The sequence below is a fragment of the Amphiprion ocellaris genome, chromosome 19 (genome assembly GCF_022539595.1).
Source record: "Amphiprion ocellaris isolate individual 3 ecotype Okinawa chromosome 19, ASM2253959v1, whole genome shotgun sequence".
Lineage (NCBI taxonomy): Eukaryota > Metazoa > Chordata > Actinopteri > Pomacentridae > Amphiprion > Amphiprion ocellaris.
Window position 1 is genome coordinate 3,550,455 of NC_072784.1, and position 25,623 is coordinate 3,576,077.

The 25,623-nt window shown below is 38.0% G+C and overlaps 1 protein-coding gene and 1 long non-coding RNA gene across 3 annotated transcripts; both read left to right on the forward strand.

Annotated features, from left to right (window-relative positions):
• Positions 1-7,961: 7,961 nt before the first annotated feature.
• Positions 7,962-15,278, forward strand: pih1d1 (PIH1 domain containing 1). Its single transcript, XM_023266940.3, has 11 exons — positions 7,962-8,117; positions 9,985-10,082; positions 11,035-11,092; positions 11,246-11,434; positions 12,195-12,256; positions 13,117-13,198; positions 13,285-13,381; positions 13,683-13,709; positions 13,799-13,877; positions 14,441-14,584; positions 15,164-15,278. Exons 2-11 carry the CDS (start codon positions 10,005-10,007, stop codon positions 15,197-15,199), a joined length of 852 nt encoding a protein of 283 aa, XP_023122708.1. The 5' UTR covers positions 7,962-8,117; positions 9,985-10,004; the 3' UTR covers positions 15,200-15,278.
• Positions 15,279-17,473: 2,195 nt separating this feature from the next.
• Positions 17,474-25,028, forward strand: LOC129347634 (uncharacterized). 2 transcript variants are annotated; one of them, XR_008599828.1, is made up of 4 exons: positions 17,474-18,111; positions 19,078-19,309; positions 20,236-20,536; positions 24,894-25,028. It is a non-coding gene; the product is annotated as an uncharacterized LOC129347634 (long non-coding RNA). The 2 variants fall into 2 exon arrangements; XR_008599827.1 differs by lacking the exon at positions 24,894-25,028 and having other exon boundaries at positions 20,236-20,735.
• The last annotated feature ends 595 nt before the right edge of the window (positions 25,029-25,623 follow it).

Sequence of the window (25,623 nt, forward strand, 5' to 3'; positions counted from 1 at the left end):
TAATTTCATCATTTGTTCAATCTTAAAATGCCACAACGGTGTCCATTCTGACCCTTGTGCTCTGGCAAAAGCACCCACAATGGCCAGCTTCAGAACTGGACCCTGGAGCATTAAAAGAAGGTCTCCTGGTCTGATGAATCATGTTTTCTTTTAAATTATGTGCATGGCCAGAATGCACCTGGAGCCTTCCTGTGGATTTTGCTTTGAGATGGACCACCTGAACACTGTTGCAGGATCAGTTTGACAAAAAGTTCAAGGTTCTGACTTGGACTTCAAGTTCCTAAGATCTCAATCTGATCAAGCATATGAGGGACAAGTCTGATCCATGGAGGCATTGTCTCACAGCTTCGTACTTGGCCTGATGCTACAGGGTCAGAGCTGTTTTAGTGTCAAGAGAGGAACCTACAAAGTATGGGGCAGGTGGTTTTAATCTTGTGGCTGATTGGAGTATATTTATGTTCTGTTCTGACATTCAGAAATCTCTTGATTCATATATTTTTATAATTGATCTTGGAGCCACTCTTAAGCACTGGAAACAAGAAATAGATGATACATTCTTGACTCAAATTAACATCTCGTTTTTCAGTTCTCGTCTGGTCTTTTGCTAAAATGATGTGGCTCTACGGGTCTCAGCTTGGCCCCAACTCTGTATACCTTTTGGTGCCGTGCTGGTAAAACACACTTTGCTTAGTAGAGCTTGTTTCTGTGTGGTAATGATCAGAAGAGTGAGATTCAACCAAAAACAGCAAAGTTGTGGGTCATCAAACCAAAACAATGAGCTGACAGACATTAAAACGCTCAAAACACCTGCAGGGAAAGGCAACTATGAGTTAGTCCTTTCATATTAACAAACATTAACACAACATCAACAGCAGCTTTAAAGGATTCCTATAAACATAATTGGCCTTAGATGGTTTCCGCTTCCATTTGCTGATTTCAGATTTATTTTACCCATTTATCTCTGCTTGTGGGAATAAATGACTTCGTGCACAGGTCCTTCAATTTGAAACTGAAGTATTGTTATTATTGTATTTCTTTCACTCTTTTATTCACAGAGGGTTCAAATGGTGTAAACTCTTCATAAAATGCGCTGCAGCAGCAGGGAAGACGTGTACGTGCAGTAATGTGATGTTTTAACGAGATAGCATGCAGTTTTTGTTGTGTTGATATAGTTGAAAGAGGCTGCTGATATAATAAAGTGGACCACCCCACATTTCCCGCTCGGAGCAGCAGATAAACTTATCTGGAAATCACCACAAACGACATTCAGGAATCGTTCTCAAAAATGTTGGACTGAGGTGCTATCAGTACAGTGGCATGTTAGTTTAGCTTTTTCCAGCAGTCAAAAAGCATATGAAAAATACACATTTGCGCTAATCTATCGGACATTAAGAATTTCCAAAAACAACTATAGAAGTAAACAGAAGCTTTACAAATTCTTGGGAGTCGTGTCTTGCCCTCAGGATGTTTTCTGCCACACTAAATTCATTGTTATTCCCTGAAAACTTCCAGTTGTTTGATGCATACAAAGCTCATAACGACCACTTCCAAGTCAGGGATTTCGGGGTGAGCCGGAGAAGGTCTTGGATTCAAATTTAAATCTCTGATCAGTGCTGCTGAGGAAAGTTTAATCGCAACATACAGTAAAACATTTACTCCATTTTTAGTTGATAGGGGATCCAGGTAAACTTGTCACTTTGCTCCATTTTGGTTTACCACAGCATTAGAACCCTTTGCACCTCATGTATATCAAGTCAGAAGTCCCATTGTCATGGATTGTGACTCATTAAGTTTCACTGTATGCTGGTGATATTTTGTTGTCTCTTAGTAATTAAATTCTGAATTAGGGTGTGTGATTGAAATATTTTTGCTATTCAGTAGGCTGAGTGGTTACCAGTGGAAACCAGTAAATGGCTTCTGGGTTCAAATTTTGAGAAAGATGATTTTTAAGTCAATAACTTTTACACAAGTTTTCATATATCATGGTTTATCTTTTGAACCCTGACAAGGTTTTTTAAATGAATGATTATACCAATGTTTTCTGCCACACTAGGTTCATTGTTATTCCCTGAAAACTGCTAGTAATTTAAAAAAGCAAGCATGACGATGCAATAAGACTTTCATTCAGCTTTCCATATGTTTTCATTTTAGTTCAATCCAACAGGTTCACACTGTAAATGCTGACAGTCATTGATGGAATGTCTGAAAGTAAAACACCTCTTCACCCATTACATGATAATACATTTTGGAACATGGCTGAAAAGTGTAATAATTTGCTCTCAGAATATTTAAAAAGTCTTTCTTAGTCTTATAGCTCTTCAACAAAGTCAATCAATTAGATTTAAAAAAAAATCATCATAGAGATTCAATGGATATCAGCCACAAGAACTAGTTTCTGAATATATTTTTCTGAGAAGGAATTTCTAGGTTCTCTAAAAAGGACCAGGAAAGATGCATAGACAAAGCTGTTTTAAAAAAAAATTACTCATGCACATGTGGACTAAGAGTGAACCTGTTCGTGCTGGTGGTTCTTGCTTCAGTCCCAAAATCTAGGACTCTGGAAAGTGCAAGTCCAAACAAAGAACAACTGTTAACAACTCAACCGGCGAGGGAGGGTTATTGTGGTGAAAGTGACAAAGAAGCCATTAACAGCAATATTGGCGATGATTGTCAGACTGCATTCCATGATCATGATTACTCAAAGTGTGTGAGGCGGAAAACCCCGCAGATAGAAGTGGAAAATAAACAACTAATGGAAACTGTCATCTTACACAACGCTGCGGAGATTAAAGGCATAGTAAACCTCGAAACACACCCTGTGAATGTAAAGAATAGAACAGCAAGGAGGAAGTTGTTCAGTCGCATACATCTAAATCTTTCATATCATTTTTACAATGCTTGGACAGTTTATCAGTCCTTGAATATCTGCCTCACCCGTAGTTAGTTCCTTGGGTCCAGTTGTTCAAAAGGTTTAATCTGCATAACAAAGATCTGAATTTGGAAATCCCCTGTTTTACTGTCCAGGATCTAGTAATCCTCTCACTGTTGAGCAACATTTGATTAGATCACCTTAATCCACATAGAAAACTTTCCTCATTATCTGAGCTACTTATGTCCAACAGCCATTTCTGGTTGATGTTAAGAGCTGGTTGGTGATTATTTTTATGGGGACAACATCCTTTTGTCTTCCTTTACTCCACTGAAGGGCTTAATAGGCAGCCTCATGTTGATTTTATCTACTTTATCACTGTAACGGTTTCTGAAAATGTAATAAAAAATCCATCCTAATCTAATTTTGAACAACCCATTTTGCAGATTTGACCCAATCAGATTACATCTAAATAACTTGCAGTTCTTGAAAGCAGGGAATTTATTATTTTTCTCACATTCTGGGATGTTGTCACTCATGTCAAAGAAGATCCTACAAAATTCACAGTAAAAATCTATGTTCTAATGTTGAAACTTAGAGAAGCATTGGACAGCAAACCTCATTATTATGTTATGTCACTAACATCTGATCATTACTTGCTGTGATATCTGTTGATGCAGAAAGGCCTCACAGAATGAGAATATTTAGGTAAGACTCTTTTGTCCAAAATGTTAACAGAAAACATTTACTCCATTTTTCGTTGATAAAGGATCCAATCAAACTTATCACTTTGCTCCATTTTAGTTTACCACAGCATTAGAACCGTTTGCACTTCAAGTATGGCAAGTCAAAAGTCTCATTGTCGTGGACTGTGACCAAAATTGTATTTCACTGTATGCTGATGATATTTTGTTATAGCGTAATAATTAAATTCTGGATTACGGTATGTCATAGAAGTATTTTTGCTATTCAGTAGTGGTCATACAACAAACCAGTAAAGTGCTTCTGGGTTCAAACTGTGGTAAAGATGATTTTTAAGTCAATAACTTTTACACCTCATTGTCTTAAAATCTGGTTTTACCAAAAGTTTTTCTTTCATCATGGTTTTCCTTTGGATACTGAAAAGGGATTTTGACAAGTTGAAAACCTCACAAAGGTAGAGGGTGGGCTTTGGGTGCAGGGATGAAGTATTTACCAGCAGCAGCATACAATTTCAATGGGCAGTATAGTGCCTATATAATATATAATACTACACTATTCATTCAGCCTCATGCAAATTGCATGTAGTTTAATTATTGGTTAATTCAGTGGACAATTTAGAGTTAGTGTTTTATTTTTGCAAGATATACTCAAAAGTAGGAGTAAGGAGATGGGATTGCCACTGGTGCATGTTTGAAGAATAGAAGGGATTTATTGTTGCTAACATCTTTCTAGATAAAACAGTGCGATGGGATGGTAGATGGGTCCAAATATTTCATCAAAAATTTGTCATATTTTCATGTAAACCTGAACTGATTTGAGACTTTGAGGCCATAGAAACATTTAAAAATGCAAGAATATGTAAGATGAAGAAATATTGTAGATTTTGGTAGCAGCATCAGACTGGGGTGAAAATGTCAGAAATCAAATTCAACTCTAAGCAAAGAGGAGATTTCTCAGTGTCAGATTAAGGCTGGACTGAAGGGTTCTAAGTGGACAGGCGAAGGAGCTCTAAAGTCCTGTCAAAATAAGAAGATCCAGTAGGGTCAGAGAGGATGAGGAGCATCTCTAAATCAGTTCTCAGGAGGGGGAAGAAGGCCAGACACTTGTGGTAGAACTCAGACAAAGCAGCAGTGGATGGGAAAAGTCTTACTGAGTCCCAGTTAAAGATTAGTGGCAGTAGCAAAAGAGTGAATGTAAGGAGGCCAACAGGAAAGAGAATGATCTCCACAGTGGAACACTATGCTAAGTCTAGGGGTGTTTTGCTGCTCTGAAGTTGGACAACTGCACTTGATCTAAAGACTAAAGAAAATGAAAGAGTGTTGACTGTCATGGTGACATCACTCCATCTCACTGAACATACACACTGCCTGGCCAAAAAAGAAAGTCACCACTTGGATTTAACTAAGCAAAGAGATAAGATCCTTCCATTGGATAATTACTGCAGTGATGAATATGTTTCAGCTGCAACAACTTATTTAACTCTAGCTGATGCAGTGAGGAGCTTCTCATTTCTTAAACAACCATGTTGGAAGACATATCCTGTGGTCATGGAAAGGATGTTAATCTGTCTCAGAAGGGTCACATTATTGGCCTGCATCAAGCAAAGAAAACAACTAAGGAGATTTCTGAAACTACTAAAATCAGGTTAAGAAACGTCCAACACATTATTAAAACCTGGAAGGATAGTGGAGAACCATCATCTTCCAGGAACAAATGTGGTCTGATGAGTCCAGATTTACCCTGTTCCAGAGTAATGGGGGCATCAGGGTAAGAAGAGAGGCAGATGAAGTGATGAACTCATCATGGCTAGTGTCTACCAGCCTGTGGGGGTTAGAGTTATGATCTGGGGTTGGTCAGGTTCACCAACATTATGTTCCCAAAGAATGAGGTCAGCTGACTACCTGAAGATACTGAATGACCAGGTCTTTCCATCAGTGGAGTTTTTCTTCCCTGATGACATGGACATGTTCCAAGATGACAATGCCAGGATTCATGGGGTCACACTGAGAATGAGTGGATCAGGGAGCATGAGATGGATTGTCCTCCACAGAGTCCAGACCTCAGCCCCATTGAGAATCTTTGGGATGTTCTGGAGAAGACTTTGAGCAGTGGTCCGACTCTCCCATCATCAATATAAGATCTTGGTAGAAAATGAATGCATCTCTGGACAGAAATAAATGCTGTGACATTGCAGAAGCTTATCAAAATGATGCCACAGCAATGAGGGCTGTACTCAAAGCTAAAGGCAGTCCAATAAAATATTAGAGTGTGTGACTTTTTTATTGGCCGGGCAGTGTAGTTGGCCGAACACTCATGATGAGACAACATGGTTAATTCAGTTTACACAAATACTCTTGTATTACATTACATTTATGTACAGTTCTCCGTTAAGCAGATGTGGTCATTAGTGATGAAAAATCTTCAAACCTTTTCACACTTTATACTTGTTTCAGTTTTTCTTGTTCTGTATAGAATATATTGAAATACTGTACTGTATTGGTTCAATAGAATATGAAACTTAAGTGTGTACTATGGTCACAATTTCACACATTTGAAAGCCTGAATGACTGAACTTCCACCTCTTGGAGAACCATAAAATGAAGTACAACATTACAAGCAAATATCAGTTGGGAGGTCTTGGTCACAACAAGGCATTAATACCGATGCAATAAATTATTCTGTCCAAAGAGGCAGAAACAGGCACAAAAGCTCCATTTTGTCACAGTAGAATCACTGTGTTCAAAGTCAGCAAAGTGAGTCCAAAGGATTGTTCTGCTATTTCTATGTTTTGATTCAGGTCTCGTCTGTTGCCATCCAGTCTGGAAAAACTGGTAGTTTTGCCAATTGGCTTTGCTTGACCTGATGTGTCTTCTGTGATATCTGTGAGAAAAACACAATGCCAACACATACACATGCAAACGCTGCAGCTACACAAACACAAGATACCTGCCTTAGGGACCCTTGGAAGATCAACACAAGTCAATTAGCAGAGAGCAACACTGCAAGCAACCGGAGGATCATACACAGAGGGCTTTGCTGTGGTGAGGATAAAATGGTTGCAAAATGTGAAGGAGACAAACAGAAACAGACCCTGAATCCTGTGCAGTATTGTTTTCATGTCTTCTTTCTGATTCTTCTTTTGTGTTTCTGTTTATTTACACAGAACAGCTTTTTGGTTTTTTTATTTTTTATGTAAGCGAGCTAAAAGCCTTCCAGATGGCTACCTCTCTCGTCTGAAAATAATATTAAAATTCAATATATTCTGCTGCTGAGATGAAAAGTAAAGATAAGAAAACAAATCTTTTCCTTACTCCTGTACTTCAGCTAACAATAGCCACCATGTCAAAACAGTTGTAATATCTCCAATTCATATAGTTGTTTCCATTATTCAGGTATCTGTCTTTGTGTTTAATGATAATGCCCCCAACCACAGGACATGAGGGGTCACTGAATGCTTTCATTAAGAAGATGTGACTCATATACTGGTATAGACTGAGAGATTTTGTACCGACATGTTAGACATTGCTCTCCATAACATAGACAACATATGAAATGGGGGAATATTTTTTGCACAAATGGTGTTAATCTGTCCAGTAGATTCCACAGACATGTGGGCTCAATTCTGTTTAAGCTGTTCTGGCAGTATGTGATGGCCCAAGACCTCACTAAATACACCTAATGTTGTTGCTTCCTTTAATTTGTCACCTGTCTGTGTTTGTTTGCAGCTGTCGGGGTTCCCACTAAAATCACATTTTTAAAAAAAAAATCACTTTATCTCCTGTTTAGTCAGTGAATATTTTACAAAAAGTTTTTTAAAGTTCCCATGACAACTTCTTGGAGCCCAGTGAGACATCTTCAAATGTCTTTGAAAGGGACAGAACCGAAAAACGTTTAGAACTTCATATCACTGACTTATCCAAACGTCTTCACACTTACACACCTCACAGGTTTAAACAAAACTGAGCAACTATGGGAGAATTTGGACCAGCATGTTAGACTGTGTTGTCCACTTCCATCATCTAAACACCATTTGCAGGAGCATCTTTTGGAAGAATGCTGTTCATCTCGCATGCAGAATTCCTTCATGTGGGTTTTTCCTTTAATCTGCACCTGCTTGTAATTAGTGACGGCAGAATATTTATATTAAAGACTGAGATTTAGCTACAATGCCTTGACATTTGCCTGGTATATGAGGAAGCCTTACAGAGAATGCCTTGATTTCTAATTTGAATAAATAAAATGAATGTGTTTCCACTAAAACTCTTCTATGCTTAATTATACATTGAGGGTAAAATCGAGATCACCAGGAGGAGGAGTTTGCTATACGGTGATAATGCAGTGCACGCCTGCCGTTTAAACAGCAGGATTATGTCTACAAATGACCTGCTGGCTGAGTTTTCGTGCATGAAGAGGATATCAGCAGGTTTGGATTTGTGGGTGCTTTTATTCTGAAAAGACGTGACTCGGATGTTGTTGCTGTTGTTCCGTTGGATACCGGTGTGACTTCTAATAGCAGTTTGTCTGCTGTTACCGGGACAATAAACAGGTAAACATTTATTTAAGTGTGTCGAGAAGACGATCGCGGTAAATACAGAACACACGAAAACGGAGAGTGAAATTATTTGACACGGAAAAACTAAAAGAAGAGACGTCGTACGGCTGGTTGGTCGGTTAGCTGAAGCTAAGCTAAGCTAAGATCCTCAAACCTGAACTAAATGAACTGAGGCTGATTTCTTTGTCTGTACAGCTGTTTGTTCCTCTGATAGGACTGTAGTAATGTAAAGAGACTTTGCACGATGAATGAAATGTGAATGAAATGAAAACTAAATTTGTGCCAGGGTGTGTTTTTGTGTATGAAAAATGAAAGAGAACTTATTACTGAGTGAAGTCTTGACTAAGAAAATGTCCATTGATAGCTTGCAGCCATTATTTTGTCATGACACGAACCTGGTTGCAAACACTGCCCAAGTTTCAAACAGTGCCAGCTGACTATGAAGGTTGGCAGTTTGGATTATATGTGTGGAAAGCGTTGTTTTTGCTGTTGAAGTTGTTTTTTGTATTGCAACAGTAGCAGGAAGGATATGAGCAGTTTAAAAGGAGCAAACCTCTGATTCTACACATGAAATTCAGTTTATTTGCTGTGATAAAACTCCTCTGACCCAGTGGGACATGGACACAGGACCTGTGGAGATGGTGGCGGTGACTTCTGTAGGTCCTGTGGGGTGCAGGGTGGGACCTACCCAGATCAGGCTTCTCTTGATGATGTCTACTATTCAGATGTGCATTTGACTACTAGGACTGTTTCATTTTTTCATGTCGTCCCAAAATGCCTCATTAAAATGTTACCAATTCATCTGTGCTGCATTTTGGTTTTATGGTTTTTATGGTTTTATGGTAACCAATTTGTATTCTTTTGTTTTATCATGCTGACGGAAAGCACTTTGGTCTTCTTTTATGTTGTTGTAAAGTGGTCTATAAATACATTTTGATTGATTGATTGATTGATTGCAGTAAATTTGGATCCTGGAGTACTGCAACCCTGCTATACATATTTCTTTTTTGTTGATTATTCATTTTAATGGCAGTGTTTCCACCAACATAATTCCAACCATCATGATTTTGAGGGAAAAGCAAAGCCATCTACTTGTATGAACTGCAGCCAGAACTGTATGTACTACAGAATGGGCTCAATAAGGGAGACTAGGATGAACTTAGCTCCTCTTAATGAGACATGAGATATCAACATACATGCTGTTGTTGCCTCGTTATCTCAGCCTGGCAGCACCATATTATACTCTTCACTTAATGACTCAGTTTACTCTCTACATGGAAGTTCTTGACTAAATTCCACTCATGAAACTGATAGAGATACCAGATATCAACTTTCAACAAATGCTGGATATGAAAGCAGACAGTTGTTAGGTTTACAGCATTCTCTAACTGCTTGTTCTTCTGTTCTTAGACATGTTGTATATGTCTAGGTAGGCTGGTTCATGCTCTTTACAATCTGCTAAAATGGTGCCTTAGTAAATACGTAGAGATATGATAAGGATGTGGAATACAGTAGAAGCAATGTTTATTCAATCACTGTGCTTGTAGTGCAAAGTCTGTTGTGGACCCTGTTATCGACGTTACTGTGGCACAGAAACCAGAGGCCATTGAGTTGACTATGGATAATTATTTGTTTTAGTTTAAATGCTTTACTATATTGCAAGATTACCTCTTGAATGGATGCTGGGTTCTTTCCATGCATTGATTATTGTCTCACTTTTTATCAGAACCAACCCTTAAATTGCTTGGCAAAGGTAACCTGATAAATCTAACCAGCACTGCAAGTATTTTTTATTTATTTATTTTTTACATATTCTTGTCAAAATAAGTCTTTAATAGTTGAATTTCTTATTCGATTGCAGGATTCTTATCCACAGTAACGATGACAGACTCCTCGCTTCTGAGCACCGAGTTGGAGTTACAGCAACAAGAGGAACTGTATCAACAGCTGCTCTTACAGGTAAATGAATGTGCAGTCACTGTGGTTGCAAGTGACAATCATGGGTAAAAAAAAAAAAAAAAAAAGGGTCAGTCGAGGCGTCGTAACATCTGAGTCAATAATGTCAACTACACAGCATTGCCTTTGGAAATGGTGATTAGAAGCCACTGGTCCTGCCAGACCCATTTGTTGCTCTTAAACTGAGCTTTTTGTATGTAATATAGGCATTTTGACATCGCTGAAGATAGCTTTCTTACTGAGATTGTGATAAGATCGATGCCACTCTCATGTCTGTGTGGTAAATGTGAAGCTCTCTGTCTGTCATCTTTCAGTCATTATGATAAGCTAAGCTAACCACCTTCCCTTGGTACCTTCCTAATGATATCAATCTTCCAACTTTGAGTAAGGAAGTAAATAAGTGTGTTTCCAGAATGTGTAACTATTCCTTTAACCAGCAAACCATTACAAATTTTGTCCTTCTGTTGTATTTTTTCTGTTTCCAGCAGAAATTGTAATGGAAGGACACTTTTAGAAAACCATAATGAAACACAAAATGATATTTTTGGTGTTTGGGAACAAACTGGTTTTACAGCTAAAGACAGTAACAGTCAGATTGTCCTGAGAGTGAGAGGGTCGACAGAATGTCTAAGCAAGCCTCCATGGAAACACTCTAACCCACAATTCACCAAGTAAAAGAAAAAAAAACCTTTTTTGTTTTTTGCATTTTTAATTATTTGATTATTGGTATAGCAGGTGATCTGATGATTAAATATTTTGATCAGTTTGAGATGCTTTGAGATAACTTTTCTAACCTCTGCTGTCATTTGGTCGAAGAAGTAAAGTAGTGCACCATTCAGAGAAGCTTTATCAGAACCCGGTCTATCAAGCACTGCCTGTTCTGTTCCACTTTCACTGTACTACATGTCTGCAAACTAGTAAATGCGCAAAAACAAACTGCTGGTTTTCTGTTTAGACAATGGGACAGATGCAGACTGAAAATCCAGACTCCAAAGTCATCCGACCACAACCTGGTAAGCTTTATTACTCTACATTTTAGATCAAATGTTCACATTTGCATGGCACTTTTCTCATTAATGAGACTGTGTATGTTTTTGCTCTTGCCCTTTCTCTTCATCATGTTTTGTTTCTGCTTTCTCTTTTCCTTTTTCTTTGCCCTCTCCCAGGCATATGTGTGAAGACTTCCTCAGAACCAGATAAGCAGAAGGTTTTCATCAACATCTGTCAGTCCAACTCCGTCCCGCCTCCGCCAGAGCTCTCCAGAGAGGAGCTTGTGGAGCTGCTCCAAGCAGAAGATCCCAGCGGCTACAGAGTTCCTATGAGCCTCGGGGAGCCACACACAGAAGTAGACAACAGTATGTACCTAAACCCAAAGACGAGATTTTATTAGGCAGACATGAGATAATGTCATAAACCAAGGACCCCCTGTATACCTAAAGAATAAAGACAGGAGGTTTGCTGTGAGAACATCAGTATTTCACATGACTGAAAGATATCAGATGTTCAGTTGTATTTACAAAGCAACTAAACAATTCACAAAAGTGTTTTCAGAAATTTTGCAAACCAAGCTGTGCTCCTGGAGAAGTTCCAGTCGACGCTAAAACAGAGGCGGACCCCTGAGTGAGCTGGAATTCAGCTCTGGTGGGTCAGCATGTTTCTGCCAAGTGATCTTTGTGAACAGTTTTCCTCACAGATCCGAGATATCACTGAGAAACTCTGAAACCTGAAGCTGCATGCTTCCGAGTTTGATTGTCTCCAGTTCCTTTACTAAATGAAAACAGCTGCTCTCAATGCCATACAGTCTAGGAAGCACTTTTTATATCTTCTCTGTAAGGTCACATGTTATGATTGTTTGTTTTTTTTTACACACTCATTGGTTTCCTTATTTATACAAACGTCCATCAACAGTCATGCTCATATTGCTTTTAGACATCTGGGAGGTCACTGTTTACATGTAGATGCTGTTCCCACATTTTATTTTCCAGTGTGTTCCTAAGAGCTCATTTAAAAAGAATTAGTTTGACTTGTGTCGTCGTTTCCCTCTTTATTTTAAGGCTCCATGATGAGTGTGTTTGACAGACTGAATTCAACACGTCTCTCTGCTCTCACTTTCAGGCTCTCAGGGCTGCACAGCTTATGATGTAGTCATCAACCAGGAGTTCTTCCAAAGGTGTCAGGTGTGTGGTCTGGTTTTTAATCTATACAATGGTTGAACAACAGACTACAAAAATGAAAATGCTTGTCTGTCTTACGTTTGATATGCAGTAATGCATTGATCTTTAGTTATTGCTTCCACTTGACCAAGAAAAGGCCTCTCTGGAGTACAGTATAAACCAGGGGTGTCAAACATGCAGCCCGCGGACCAAAACCAGCCCTCCAGAGGATCCAATCCGGTCCTCAGGATGACTTTGTAAACTGTAAAAATGACAGACAAGACATTAAGTGCAAACTGTAAATTTGTAAATACATAAATTTAAAGTAATTTCTAGACCATGACAAGTTGTTTTGATCATAAAGTAAAATGCTAGATTGCTCAGTGTTGTTTTGTCATTTTGTGTCTCATTTTTGTAATATTTTGTCGTGTTTTTGTTGTTTTTTTGTCTGATTTTAGCCGTTTATCTCATGCTTTTGTTGTTTTGTGTTTCCATTTTTGTTGCGCTGTGTTTGCTTGTTTTTTGTTGTTTTGTTTCATGTTGTTTGTCTCATATTTTGTCATTTTTTTTCTTGCTTATGTCGTTTTGTGTCATATTTCGTCTTGTTTTTCGTGGGTTTTTTTTTTGTCTGACTGTTGTTTTGATCATAAAGTAAAATACTATATTGGTAGTTCTAAATACCTGCGATTAAAATTAGGAGTTGTGGTTATTTATCCGTTATTATTATGCTGTGATTTTACTGGTCCGGATCACTTGAGATCAAATTGGGCTGAATGTGGAACCTGAACTAGAATGAGTTTGACACCCCTGATATAAACAATCAAATGTTCTTACATGTGTAATATGTAACAATCTAAATCTGTTTTTATTATTGTGTCTTGCAGAAGGATCCTTTATTCCAGCAGTTTGTCATTCTGGTGTCTGTGGAAGGTTTAGAGAATAAATACAATCTGGAGCTAAGCAGAGGCAAGTGTGTGTCGGTGTAACTTTTTCTCATGCCGGAATCAGTTTAGGATTTTCTCATTTAGTTTGTTTTGTGTTTGTTTCTGCAGACTGGAAGGTGCTGAAGAACAGAAAGTTCTTGGGGTCTGTGAGCGAGCAGAACATCCGTACGAAGAGCAGGCCGGTGATCCAAGAGCTGCAGCCTCAGTACGTCCCTGTGTTTAAACACCGGAAGATGATTAGTAATCTGTTGCAGGGCTTTTTTCCTGTCTGTCAAAACAAGTATGCATATGTTGAGTCTTTGAGTGCATTGATGTGGTTGTTTTTCATTCTTAATGAGGCCTAAGGTACAGATGTAGAACGTCTGCAGCACAATGGGGATTATTAGTTTTGGAATTTCACCAAGTGTGTGCTGTAGAGCGAAAAGCTGAAACATGTACAGCGACCTGTGTAACAGCTGAGTTTGTGAGTTTATGATGTGTGACGATGAAATGTCCTTTAACTGCAGGGAGAACGCTGCTGCTACGCCCAAAAGGTGAGACTCCTCTCATTCTCACCGCCTTTTCTAGCCGACATGATGTGCAAGTGGAGCAAAATGCTGACATGTTTTTTGTCTGTGTCCAGACCAGAGTTCACTCTGCTTGTGGAGCCTCCTGCTGGTGATCCAGAGTACCTCATTGCAGAAATAAAGCTTCCTGGAGTGGTAAGACTTGGAACACACACAGATACGTAACTACACTCCTGTCTCAGCCCCTTCCCTCTCCTTTCCTGTTCGCTCTTCTCTATTACATCTGGTTCAAATACAGATCTGTTGGGGAAATGTGACTTCCAAAAATGAGTTAAAATCTTTAAAAAAAAATCCTAAAAATAACTTCTAATATTTTCTTTAAGAACATTCCCATAAAAATCAACCAAATCCAGCGAATTTCACTGGATTTTGGTTGATTTTTATGGGAACGTTCTTAAAGAAACATTTTTAACATTTCTTTTTTCCACCAAAAAATCTTCAAAGGTTTCCCAAAAATGTTGAAAATGTGGACATCAGAAGTTTCACTGTGAAAATATTTTTTTCCCACATTTTCAAACTTTAAAACGGGTCAGTTTTGCCCCGCAGGACGACACGAGGGTTAATTGCAGTGTGTTCAGGTGAAGGTTTCCTGTATTGATCATTTGTCAGACAAGCTGCTTCATCACGTCATACGTTATTATCATCTCAAAGCTCAGTGTAGCAGAGTGTGAACTGGGTGAACTTTGTCTCCTGTGCAGCCGTCGTCCCGCTCTCTGGTTCTGGATGTTGGAGAGGACCGGTTGGTGCTGACGGCTCGGCCCTCGTTGTTCCACCTCGACGTCTTCCACCCCTTTCTCATCGACCAGGAGAACAGCGTGGCTCAGTACAACAGCAGCACACAGGTACACACTGCACTACACACTGCACTACACACTGCACTACACACTGCACTACACACTGCACTACACACTGCACACACACAGGCACAAACTAAAACATACGTGTTATACGGTGTATACATGATGGCATTAGCAGACTACACAGAAGAGCAAGGGTGACATAATATGCTTACTTTCAGTTCACTTTGTGTTCATCTGTTTCTTATTTGTCTGCAGTTTACATTTTGTACTTGTGTTATTTTATTTTTTCAGACACTATTGCTTGTCATCCACTTGGATACTTACACACTTTGCATTTTGTACTTTGTATTCTTTTTGATTTCTATTTTACTACTCATTCCTGTATAATTGTGCATATTCCACTAACCTTTGTTTATTGTATTGTACTCTGGCAAAACCATTTTCTCCGGGATTAATTAATTGGATCTTAATAGAATTATGCAACACTGAAACACAGGAAATGGACACACATAGGGCACGCCTTACAACACCAGCTCAAATTTGTTTGTACTTGACACATACTCAACACATAAACAAAATGTGTCCTAACACACTGTAACCTTTGTGTTTTCTTTCCTACAGATCCTCACAGTCACTTTGCCAGTGGTGTCTTTGTGAAACTACACAAGAAATGTACAGATATTTATTTTTTCTTCAAAACTGAAGCTGTGATAATAAAATTGTTTTTTATAGTGTCGCATTTCTGTTAATTCATTCATGACTTCAGTCAATTTATCAGTAAAATAGCAACAAAGTCTAAAACTGTTGAGCTTCTAATGTATCCCAATTAGTTTTTTGGCTCTAATGCAGATATTAGATTAATTTTCAGGTAGTTAATGTCTACAAACTTTATGAGTGAAAGACTTTATGAGAATTTTCTTCTAGATGTACGTGGAAAATACATCTAATACAGAGGTATAGATGGAACTTAGACATTCAGTCAAATCCAAATGTTTGCTCCAAAGAGGAAAATAAAAACTTGGTAACAGAATGGTAATAAGGTAATCTGTTTTGTTCTGGTAATATGAACTAATAATATGTTGGAATATAGTATAGAGCAGTATTTTTTTTATCTTTGTTTTGTTGATGAGAAAATTTGCAGTAAAAGCTTCACAAGAATAGAGGGATGACAAGATGTTTCTCTTCTTCCTTTTACATAAAAAAAGAAGCCAATGCTTGTTTCATTAACCGCAGTTCCTCAAGTGGCCACATGAGGCTCTAAAAGTGAGTCCTCCGTGTAAAATTGCCTAAATTTACAAGAACAAAAAGACGGATACAAAAAATGTTTGATCTCCACAGCTTGGCTAATTTAGCTGTTCATGAAAACTGCACAGAGGTTAAAATTTCATAAAACTCAACTGTTTAAATTATATCAAGACTTAAAATTATGCATAATTAAGTGACAGGTAGCTGTTATCATAACCCTAAACCCCACCTACTCTCCACCTTTTTGCTTGTTTTTGGGTTAACAGTTAGGAGTAAGGCTCTGTGCACGCTGAACTTTAAAATCACTCTTGAATAAACCTGTGGGTGAAAGTTTGTCCATCTTATGTGCAGTCAGTCGTACCTGGTTGCTTCCTACAGCTCAGGGCAGCTTCAGTAACAGGTGTACACTAAAAAAAGACAACAAAAAAGCATTTAGATCTTTAAATACTTACATCACTGACAATTTACCAAATCTACATCGAGAATAAATAGATTTTTGATTGCTTGAGAGCACTTTACTGTAATAAAACTAAAAACCTGGTGGATCTTTGCCTGCAGATAAGTAGAAAAATGTCATTCATAAAGATTACTTTGAGCTCATGGTCTTCAGCAGCTTTTCTTTTTTTGTTTGTTTTGCTAGTAAATGTACTTTAAGTGAAGCCTTTCAGTGAAATCCGACTTCTCAAGAGGCATATCGCATGTTGATACTCTCAGATGTATCCCCTCCTGCTGGAATCTGAATTTTGACATCTTTTGGAAACATCTTGTGTCGATCTATATAAACAGAAAATCACTTTTATTCTGTGGTACACCCTCTCTTCAGTCATTTATGTGCTATGATTAATTGTAGTGTGGTTACTAGTTGTTTGGAGGTCTTTCTGTGAACTGGAAACCTCCCCTATCATGGAAATAAGTGAACGAATGAAGCATCTCTATTTCAGGATCTGCTCTGGCTCACCCTCTGCCCTCTTTTATCTCTCTCCTCCTACTGTTGCCTATATCTGTTCCACTCATGCTTCTCCCTGGCTATAGAGTGGAGGAGTGGTTAAATACCATTGATTTCGTCCCATACACAATGACTGGCATTTCTGAAACATACACGGGCGGCAAGCTTCTCTAGTGTGACATATGTAAATAAAAGAAGCACTTCAGTTTGTAAAAGAAATTTTAAAAAACTGTGGGAAAGAAAAGCTAAGAGGTATGTGAGCCCTGATTCCCACAAAGCTTTTCAGTTTACAACCATCCAGTCTAACTCACGTTAACAGTGAATGTTTTGACGGTCATTGATGGTGATGAATCCAGAGCTCCACTGAGTTTTTTCTAAAACCTCTTTTAGTTGCTGTTTTGGGTTAAAGGTACTTCAGTTTATTGTTTCATGAGAGTTTCAAAGGCCTCATCAGCGGCAGCAGGCAGCTACTTCCAAGCAAAAAAGCCACAACTTTATGAATGTAGTGAAGCAATTAGCCACTAAAAAGCAGGATTTTATGTTATTTTTTTTAAGTTGGCAGAAATGGAGATTCATCAAGACTTTAAATGGATGTTGAGTAAAATCTGCTGATGTGTATTTGGAAAACAGATCGCTAAGAGATGCTTATTGTAGTTAGTGATTAGTTAACCCTTGTGCTGCAGGTCAAATTGACCCGTTTTAATGTTTGAAAACGTGAAAAAATATATATTTTCACAGTGAAACTTTTGATGTCCACATTTTCAACATTTTTGGGAAATCTTTGAACATTTTTTGGTGGAAAAAAAACATTTCTTTAAGAACATTCACATAAAAATCAACCAAAATCCAGCGAAATTCGCTGGATTTTGATTGACTGTCCGTGCGTCTGGACAATCAACCAAAGGGTTCCCACGCGTCCTGGAAAACCTGTAAAACCTGGAAAAGGACCAATTTTCCAGTCATGTAAAACATATGGAAAATGAGAAAAAAGGTCAAATGTCCTGGAAACGGTGAACTTATTCTGGAAAAATATTTATCCTCCCCCTGTCAATGCAAACGGGTTAAAAGTTATGCGCATGCATGTGTGTTGTCACCTTATCTTCTGGGCAACATTAAGGCATAAAATATATAATATATAATAGCGCTCACAGATATGAATCAGTAGATAGGACACGCCCATATATAAATGAATGAGTAGACAGGCCACGCCCATTTGAGCTACAGCGAGGCTAAGCTAGTGGGGGCAAAGTTTCAGTGCATTCCGTTGATGTAGACGGGTGAAAACGTAAACAACAAGTATGCCGGCTCACTGTGCTGCATACAGTTACACACTACGTCGTACGATTGAAACAAGGAAACTCGGAATAACTTTTCAGAGGTAAGAATAGTTTTTGGCTCTTTTTTCATGATGAAATCTTGTTGAGAGCTTCCAGTCTATGAGAGCTAACTAGTTAGCCACTAGCAAAATGCTAAGGCGAGCTAGCAGCTTGACAACCAAATACCAGACGATTAATAGTAGCTGTAATATAGTTGTACAAGCAGTAGTAGTAATACTAAAAGTACAAGCAGTAGTAGTAGTATAAATAGCTGTTAGAGACGTAGAAGTAGTATCAGCATTTGTAATAGTAATACAAGTTGTAGTAGCAGTGCCAGTATCAGCAGCAGCAGTTACTGTACTACTAGTAGTAGTCGCATTGCTATTACTACCACCAATACTACCAATAGTAGTTATAAAGCCTAACTCATGTATATCCAGATTACCATCTATGTTCTTCCTCCAAACCCATTTTATGATTGGGATTACAGGCAGTTCTTTAGGACTGCTCTCAGATAATTGAAATGTTACTAAACAAGGTTACGAGCTGTGCATGAGTGGATACAGGATGAGAGAAGAAGCCAGTCAGAGGGAGAAGACACCAAAAAAGCTTGCATGATTTTGTAGTAGTATATCAGTCTGGGTCAGGGTGGAACTAGGCATAGTCAGACTTCATGAACTGACAGTGTCTCTGTTGCTGTCAGGGAAAGGAGTCTGGACCCAGAATTCTGCTCTGTTATATTCAATCTTCTGCTAAATAAACATTTGTAGTGAGACCTAAATACCTTCTCCTATTGCTTCATTCAACGAACGCGCAGGAGCTATTTCACACACAGTCTATTTTGCTGGTAGATTGGGATTGAGCTCCAACATTATCAAATTAAATAGCTCTGGTCTCCAGTATATTGGCCAATTCGGTTCTTTGTACTTAATTTATTAGCATGATTTCTTTTTAAATATGTTGTGTACAGACTTTTCATTTCATTTCATTTCATTTACTTGTCTGTCTACTTTTCTTACTCCATGTAGGTTTCCCAGAGACTATGGGTTGAGGAGGAAGTGGAAGCAGCTCTGGGAAGAGAGGGATTTGCTGCAAATGATGAGTGGGTGCTCTGCAGTGATCATTTGAAACCTGAAGAGTTTGACAGGGCTGGGCAGGTTTGTCGGCTTACACCTGGTGTCATTCCATCAGTGTTTAACTTCTCGGGCCAGAAAGACCACGACCAAGCAGCCTTGAGATCTTAGGCAGCGTCTTCCTCAGGTGAGTGTCAACGGTGTTCACGGTCAGGTCTGTGGTAATCCTGTCAAAAAACAAAACAGAAAAAAAATCTAGATTATAAATCAACATGTAACCAAAGCACTCTGTGTATAATGCCATAGTATAGGATGTAGTTCAGAAAATGTCAAAGTATAGTATACTTTTCAAGAATAGCATAGTATGGCCTGTAATTCATAGTATAGCATGTTGGCAAAAAAACCCAACAGATTATTATGTGGTTCAAAAAGCGCAAAATGATAGGATGTTGCCTAAAATTGTCATGTATGATATGTGGTTCAAAAAATGTCATAGTGCAGTATATTGTCAAAATAGTATGTTATTCAAGAAAACATCAGAGTATAATATGTCGTCTAAAAAATGCCATAGAATAATATTTCATTGCACAAGTAAAAGTGTAGTAATTTTGAAAACTGTTCAAATTCTTATGTTGCTAAAAAACAACAAAAAAAAAGAAAACAAAAAAAACATAGTAATATGTCAATTAAAAAGCCTATAGTATAGAGTGTCGCCCAACAAACATCATAGTGTAGCATGTCACTCTAAAAACGTCACAGTATAGCCTTTAGTCCACAGCTGTCAGTAGGTGAGGAGCAACACAAAAACAATCCAAACGCTGGTTTCCAGAGGGTTAGACGAGTATTTATTTGAAAGAGTAAATTTACAACAACACAACATGTGAGGGGGTTAAAAACAAATAGGTGTTAGTAAAATAAAAATAAATAAACAGAACTAAAAGTGAACTTCATGTTGGCATTGATGGGCATTCCAACCAGGAACAAAGTAAAAGATAATCAATATGAAAAAAAACTCTTCCTGTTCACCTCTTAAAACCCAAAAACACACCGCAGTAGCACCCTAAACTAAAACGACCAATGGGTTCCCTGTTTTCCTTTGTGAACAATTCAAAGGTCCCTCTCTATCTCCCCACACATCCACCAACCACTGGAACACATCTCCAAAGTTCTGCTGGACCAGCTCAGCTTCCCCTCAGAAGAAGTGCTGCCACCTGCCAGATGAAGGAGCCTTTTGAGAGGCAGCTGGCATCGTGATTGGACTGTACTTTGGTCTGTTCCAATCCAGCTTCAGCTCCAGAGACGGCAGGCGGGACGAGTCAACGGAGGCCGGATGGACGAAGGTATGCAGCTGAGTACAATCCAGAAAACAACAGAGGAGGAGTGCAGCAACCCAGAGCCAGAACAGAGTAGCATGGTATGTCTCTTAGAAAACATCATAGTATAGCCTTTGGTATGAAAAAACACCATCATATACATCGTATATTGTACAAATAACAAGTCAAAGGAAAGAGACATACATTGTAGAATTGTAGTAATTGTGGGCTGACTGATTTACTGATTATCAGTATTTTATTTTTTACTGATTTACGGTAATAAATACATTTAAAAATGGTGCTACTTTGGCTCTGAACCTTTATCTACCTGTGGTCGCTCTGTCTTCTGGAGTGATTTGATTGGTTATACGTAACGAATAAAACTCCTTTAACTTAACATCTGTAAACAAAAGTATCAGCAAAGTTTTCTGTTAGTTTGTGTTCTTCTAAGTTTAACTTCAAGATTTTAAATACTTTCATTTACTGCAAATGAATATCTACTCCAAATGTCTCACTAATAATCATTATCAGCCTTAAAAACCCACAAAACACCCCTCTATACTCGACCACACTTAGTACAGTCCGGTTCCCCCTTCTATAAATCTGCTTGGAATCTTCCACTTCCTGTTTGTCAAAGTGGCCTTCTACCTGGACAGGTTTTGTTGGAGCTCATGCAACAAACATTTTGGGTAACTGCACTTTAATATGGATGGATGACACTGAATTAGAGTCTGTTTTAATGAGACTGAGTTAAGATGTGTAGCTCTGTCATTAAATAGGAAATTATTTCTCAGAATTCACAGAGAAAAGTCTGAAATGTTTGCTAGGTTAGCGTCCCACATGTTCTTTGGCTCAGCTAAAGCTAACTCTCTCCAACTTCTGGATCTCTTGAGTTGCTTGTTGTTAAAATATCTTGCTAGAGGTGCTGAAGCTCAGAAAGTCTGAGATGTTTGTTCAAAATAAGCTCATTCTCAAGTCTTATCTGAACTGTCCTCTTTTGTTTGAACTTTCCCTAAACTTAGGAGTTAATGACAGAGCAGCACATCCAGACTCAGTCTCATTTATGTAGAGATTAAACTTCAGTGTCATTCATTGATGTTAAAGTGCAGTTTTTCAAATGTTTGTTGCACATGCTCCCGACCAAACCAGTCCAGGTGGAAGACGATGTGAAGAGAAAGCTCCAGAGGATGAATATCACACATTTACGTTGGAAATAAATGTCCTTTAATTAGACATTGTCATGCAAAAGTTGGATTTCCCTTTAATGATGTTCAAATCTTTGAGTGTTTTGTTGATGTTGGTTTCTAAATGTTTTCTGACACTCGGCCCCAAAGATTAAAACCTTTTATGGCTCACAAGCTGCAACAATTCACACATTATCAACTATCTTTCTGACTAAACTAAGATAAAAAGTGAAAAACTCTTTCTGGTTTTTATGACAGTAAACTGAATATATTTGGGTTTGACATTTTATAAACCAAAACAAGAAATGAATTAGTGGAGAAAACAATGAACAGATTAATGGATAAAGAAAATGTGTTTTCCAACATATATGGCTGAATTACTCCAACATTACAAGATATATACAATTTTAATTCAATTTTATTTATATAACGCCAATTACAGGTCAAATTGTCTCAAGACGCTTTATTTTTATATTTTTTGTCATATCTAAAATATGTCAACGTAAGAAATTTAAACCTCTTGACTAATCCAATTTATTATTTGGTTTTTAAGAGACTAATTCACAATTAAAAGAACTTTCGCCACTAGAACTAATAAACATGAGGTCAAATAGAAGGAACAGTTTTAAATGCTGCAGTCCCACGATGACAAGAATAAAGTTTGTCAACAAAAAGTAAATCTGCTGGTGGATTCCATTAAAGTCCTAATAAAAAGTGTGATACTAAAGGTTTGTGGTGCTAAAAATGTCAAAGTAAAGATATCAAGTTGAATATCTGGATGGAGGTTGATAAAAGTTGACCTCCCTTCATTTCTCTGGAGTGACTCCATGGATTTTATGGATGCTGGTTAAAGACCTGCTCTTCTAGTGGTCTTCCTTCTAGTCGCTGTAAAAAGTCAGTCCATCCTGGCCGACTTGAACACCTCTTCATGGCAACTTGTTCTGCCTCGGACCTGGTGGAAACTCCAGAAACTCGGGAAAACCTGTGGAGACTCGAAGAACTCGTGGAGACTCGAAGAACTCGTGGGGCGGGGGAAGGTGTGGTGGGCGGTAGGGGGAGGTGGGGGAGTAGAGGGGGGAGGCCACCACCCACCTCCCCACCTACTCTCCGCCTTGACTCCACCCAGACTCCGCCTTGGCCCTGCCCATGTGATCACTTCAAGAACTACGATGTCAAAGGGACGACGAATTTATTTCTTTTTATCTGATCTGTAGCTCAGTGAGTTAAGGATTTGCCTATGGAGCTGCAGGTCGCTGGTTCAAGACCAGACACTTCTTAAATTTTCATCAAAATCCTGACAAAGACAAAGAAAGAAAATTGCCGGTGGTGGGTCTTGAACCGGCGACCTTCCACTTGGTAGTCCGTCTTCTTTTCCCCTGAGCTACTCGCTCAGATACTAATTTTTCTTTTTTTTGCGCATTTATCATCTATTTTTTGTTGTTTTCGAGTTTTTTTTTAACTCGAGTCTCAACTCGACCGTTTTTCTCAGGAGGTTGGGCTTCAGCCTTTGTGCTGGAGGGTGGAACCCTCAGTTCCAAGACTTTCCAAAGCCTCCACACCTCCCGAGTCCTCAGGACCTGAGCTTTCACACAGTCTGAGGGCTGAAATTTTCTCAGTCCCACAGTAGTTCTCTGTTAGTTTGAACCTTCAGACAGTCTGAGGGCTGAAATTTTCTAACTCCCACAGTAGTTCTCTGTTAGTTTGAACCTTCAGACAGTCCGAGGACTGAAATTTTAAAAGTTTCTCAGTACTTCTCTGTTAGTTTGAACTTTCTGGTTAACAGAAGCCTTAAAACTTGTGACCATGAGTCTTGATTTCACATTTAGACCATCCATTTGAGTTCTTCTCAGACCTTCACCTGTGGGTTTTTTAGAAATCCTCAACAAACTTTGATTCTCTTCACTGAACAGTAAAGTTTGTGGAGATCAGAAGGTAACATTAGTTTGATCGATGCCTTCAACTACTAGTAGACTTTATCTGGAAAGCAGTTTTCTGAAATGAGTTCTTAGTAAATCTGTCCACAATCAAATCAAGAACATAGAAAGAGGAAATGTTTGAACAAACAACTTGATGTTTTTATTTCAGACTAGAAAACGCTTTAAGATTTTTATCTCTTTTTGCTCTTTTTGATTGTTTTATTGTCTCTTCTGTTTAATTTGATCTTCTAAAGTCTAACTGATGTCTTTTCAAAGGTTTTGTCTTTAGTTTGATTCTTCTTAAATGTTTAGCTTTGCTCTTTTCTCACCTTTTATTCTTTTCTAATGTCTGATTTGATTTCGAAATGTTTTGTCTTTTTAACGTTTAATTGTTTTTTCAAATGTTTTATCGGCTTGTTTGAAAAATTTCCTTTTCTTTCCCAATGTTTAATTTTTCGATTAAATCTTTAAGGTTTTTCTTTTTAAATGTTTTACCACCTTTTAATGTTTAATTTTCTTTTTAAATGCTTCATTGTATTTTCTGTTTAATTCCTATTTAAAGTTTAATTGTCTTTAAGATTTAATTTTCTAATTAAACATTTAATTTTTTAATTAAATGTTTTGTCTTTTTAAAGGTTTAATTATCTAATTATATGTTTTGTATTTTTTCAAATGTTTAATATTCTTGTTTAATTGTATTTTTTAAATGTTTAATTATCTAAAATATTTCATCTTTAATGTTTAATATTTGTTTAAAAAATGTTTTTAATTTCATAATTACATGTTTTGTATCCTCTGTTTAATTATCTAATTAAATATTTGTCTGTTCAATATAATTTAATTGTATTTAATATTTAATTTTCTTTTTAAAAGTTTTATTGTATTAAATGATTTTTTCCTTTGACTTTGATTGCTTTTTTAGTGTAATTTATTTCTTTATTCTTTTTTCTGTCAAGATTTTAACCCCAACCTTAAAAATGAAACAAACCCTTAAATCACAATGAAAATACTTCTGTTGTCACAATCATGAGTTAGTCAATTATTCAGTTTATCAACTCAACTTTATTTGTTTAGCACCTTTCACACAGATGACAAAACTAAACAAGCAAAGAGAAAAAACTATGCTAAAACTATGATTACAACTCAAAAACATTTTTTAAAAAAAAGATTTAGCATGGTAATAAAATGTGTTGTGTCCATGGGATGGAGGGAGTTTATTGAAGTCTTCTTGGGCTCACATGGGAAATCATTTAAAATATAAACTTGATATTCAGTCTAAGGAAACTGCAGAGTGACAGAAGAACCAACAATATCTCCTGTTTTCTCCTTTAATGAGTCGACTCTTCTTGTGCTTTCAGACCAAAGAACTACAGACTCTTCACAACCTGCTCAAACTCTTGGTACAGGACCTCACCACACGGGTCAAGAAGGTTTCCGTCTCATTTCTACTCTGAAGCTCACCTTCTCCTGCTCAAACTGCTGACAAATGTTTCTGCTGCTCTAAAGTATGCTCTCCAGATCTTCCTAAAAACTCTCAAAGTCTCTTCTGCTGCAGGTTGCTTTGTAGAACTGTTCCAGAAAACCTCACTAAACCACATGGAGGGGCCTCAAAATAGTCGTCCAAATGAAACCATACAAAAACCAAACTAGCACAACCCAAACGCTAAAGTCTCCTGCAGCCTACCAGAGAACCTCTGAGAACAGAGAATCAGGACAGGAACTCTTACCTTCTGGACAACCAACGCTGGTTCTCAAACAAGAATACAGAATGTGTCTGACCAGAAACCTCTGAAGACTCACTACAGCCAAGACAAAGACACAACTCAGCTGCACCAAATCCACTAATCACTGCACACATTAGCACCATGTGCTAACTGTGGCTAAAGAACCACATTTACCAAGACAACTATCCAGTACAAAGCCCTAAAACACACCAAGAAACACATTAAAGACGATTTTACTGCTGGAAGCTGCAAGCCAACGCCTAAAGAACAAACTGAAGCAACGGAACCAAACCCGGTTCTGTGGTAAAGAGAAACAGAGGAAATGTTTGTCTGCAGCTAAATAAAGCAGGAAGACACTGAGCTG

Bases quoted from the DNA above. Each gene is read 5' to 3' on its own strand.
- pih1d1 (XM_023266940.3), top strand. From the start codon at position 10,005: ATGACAGACTCCTCGCTTCTGAGCACCGAGTTGGAGTTACAGCAACAA. The intron at 13,199-13,284 runs GCAAGTGTGTGT...TTGTTTCTGCAG, and splicing joins CAATCTGGAGCTAAGCAGAG to ACTGGAAGGTGCTGAAGAAC. The intron at 13,878-14,440 runs GTAAGACTTGGA...TCTCCTGTGCAG, and splicing joins AAATAAAGCTTCCTGGAGTG to CCGTCGTCCCGCTCTCTGGT.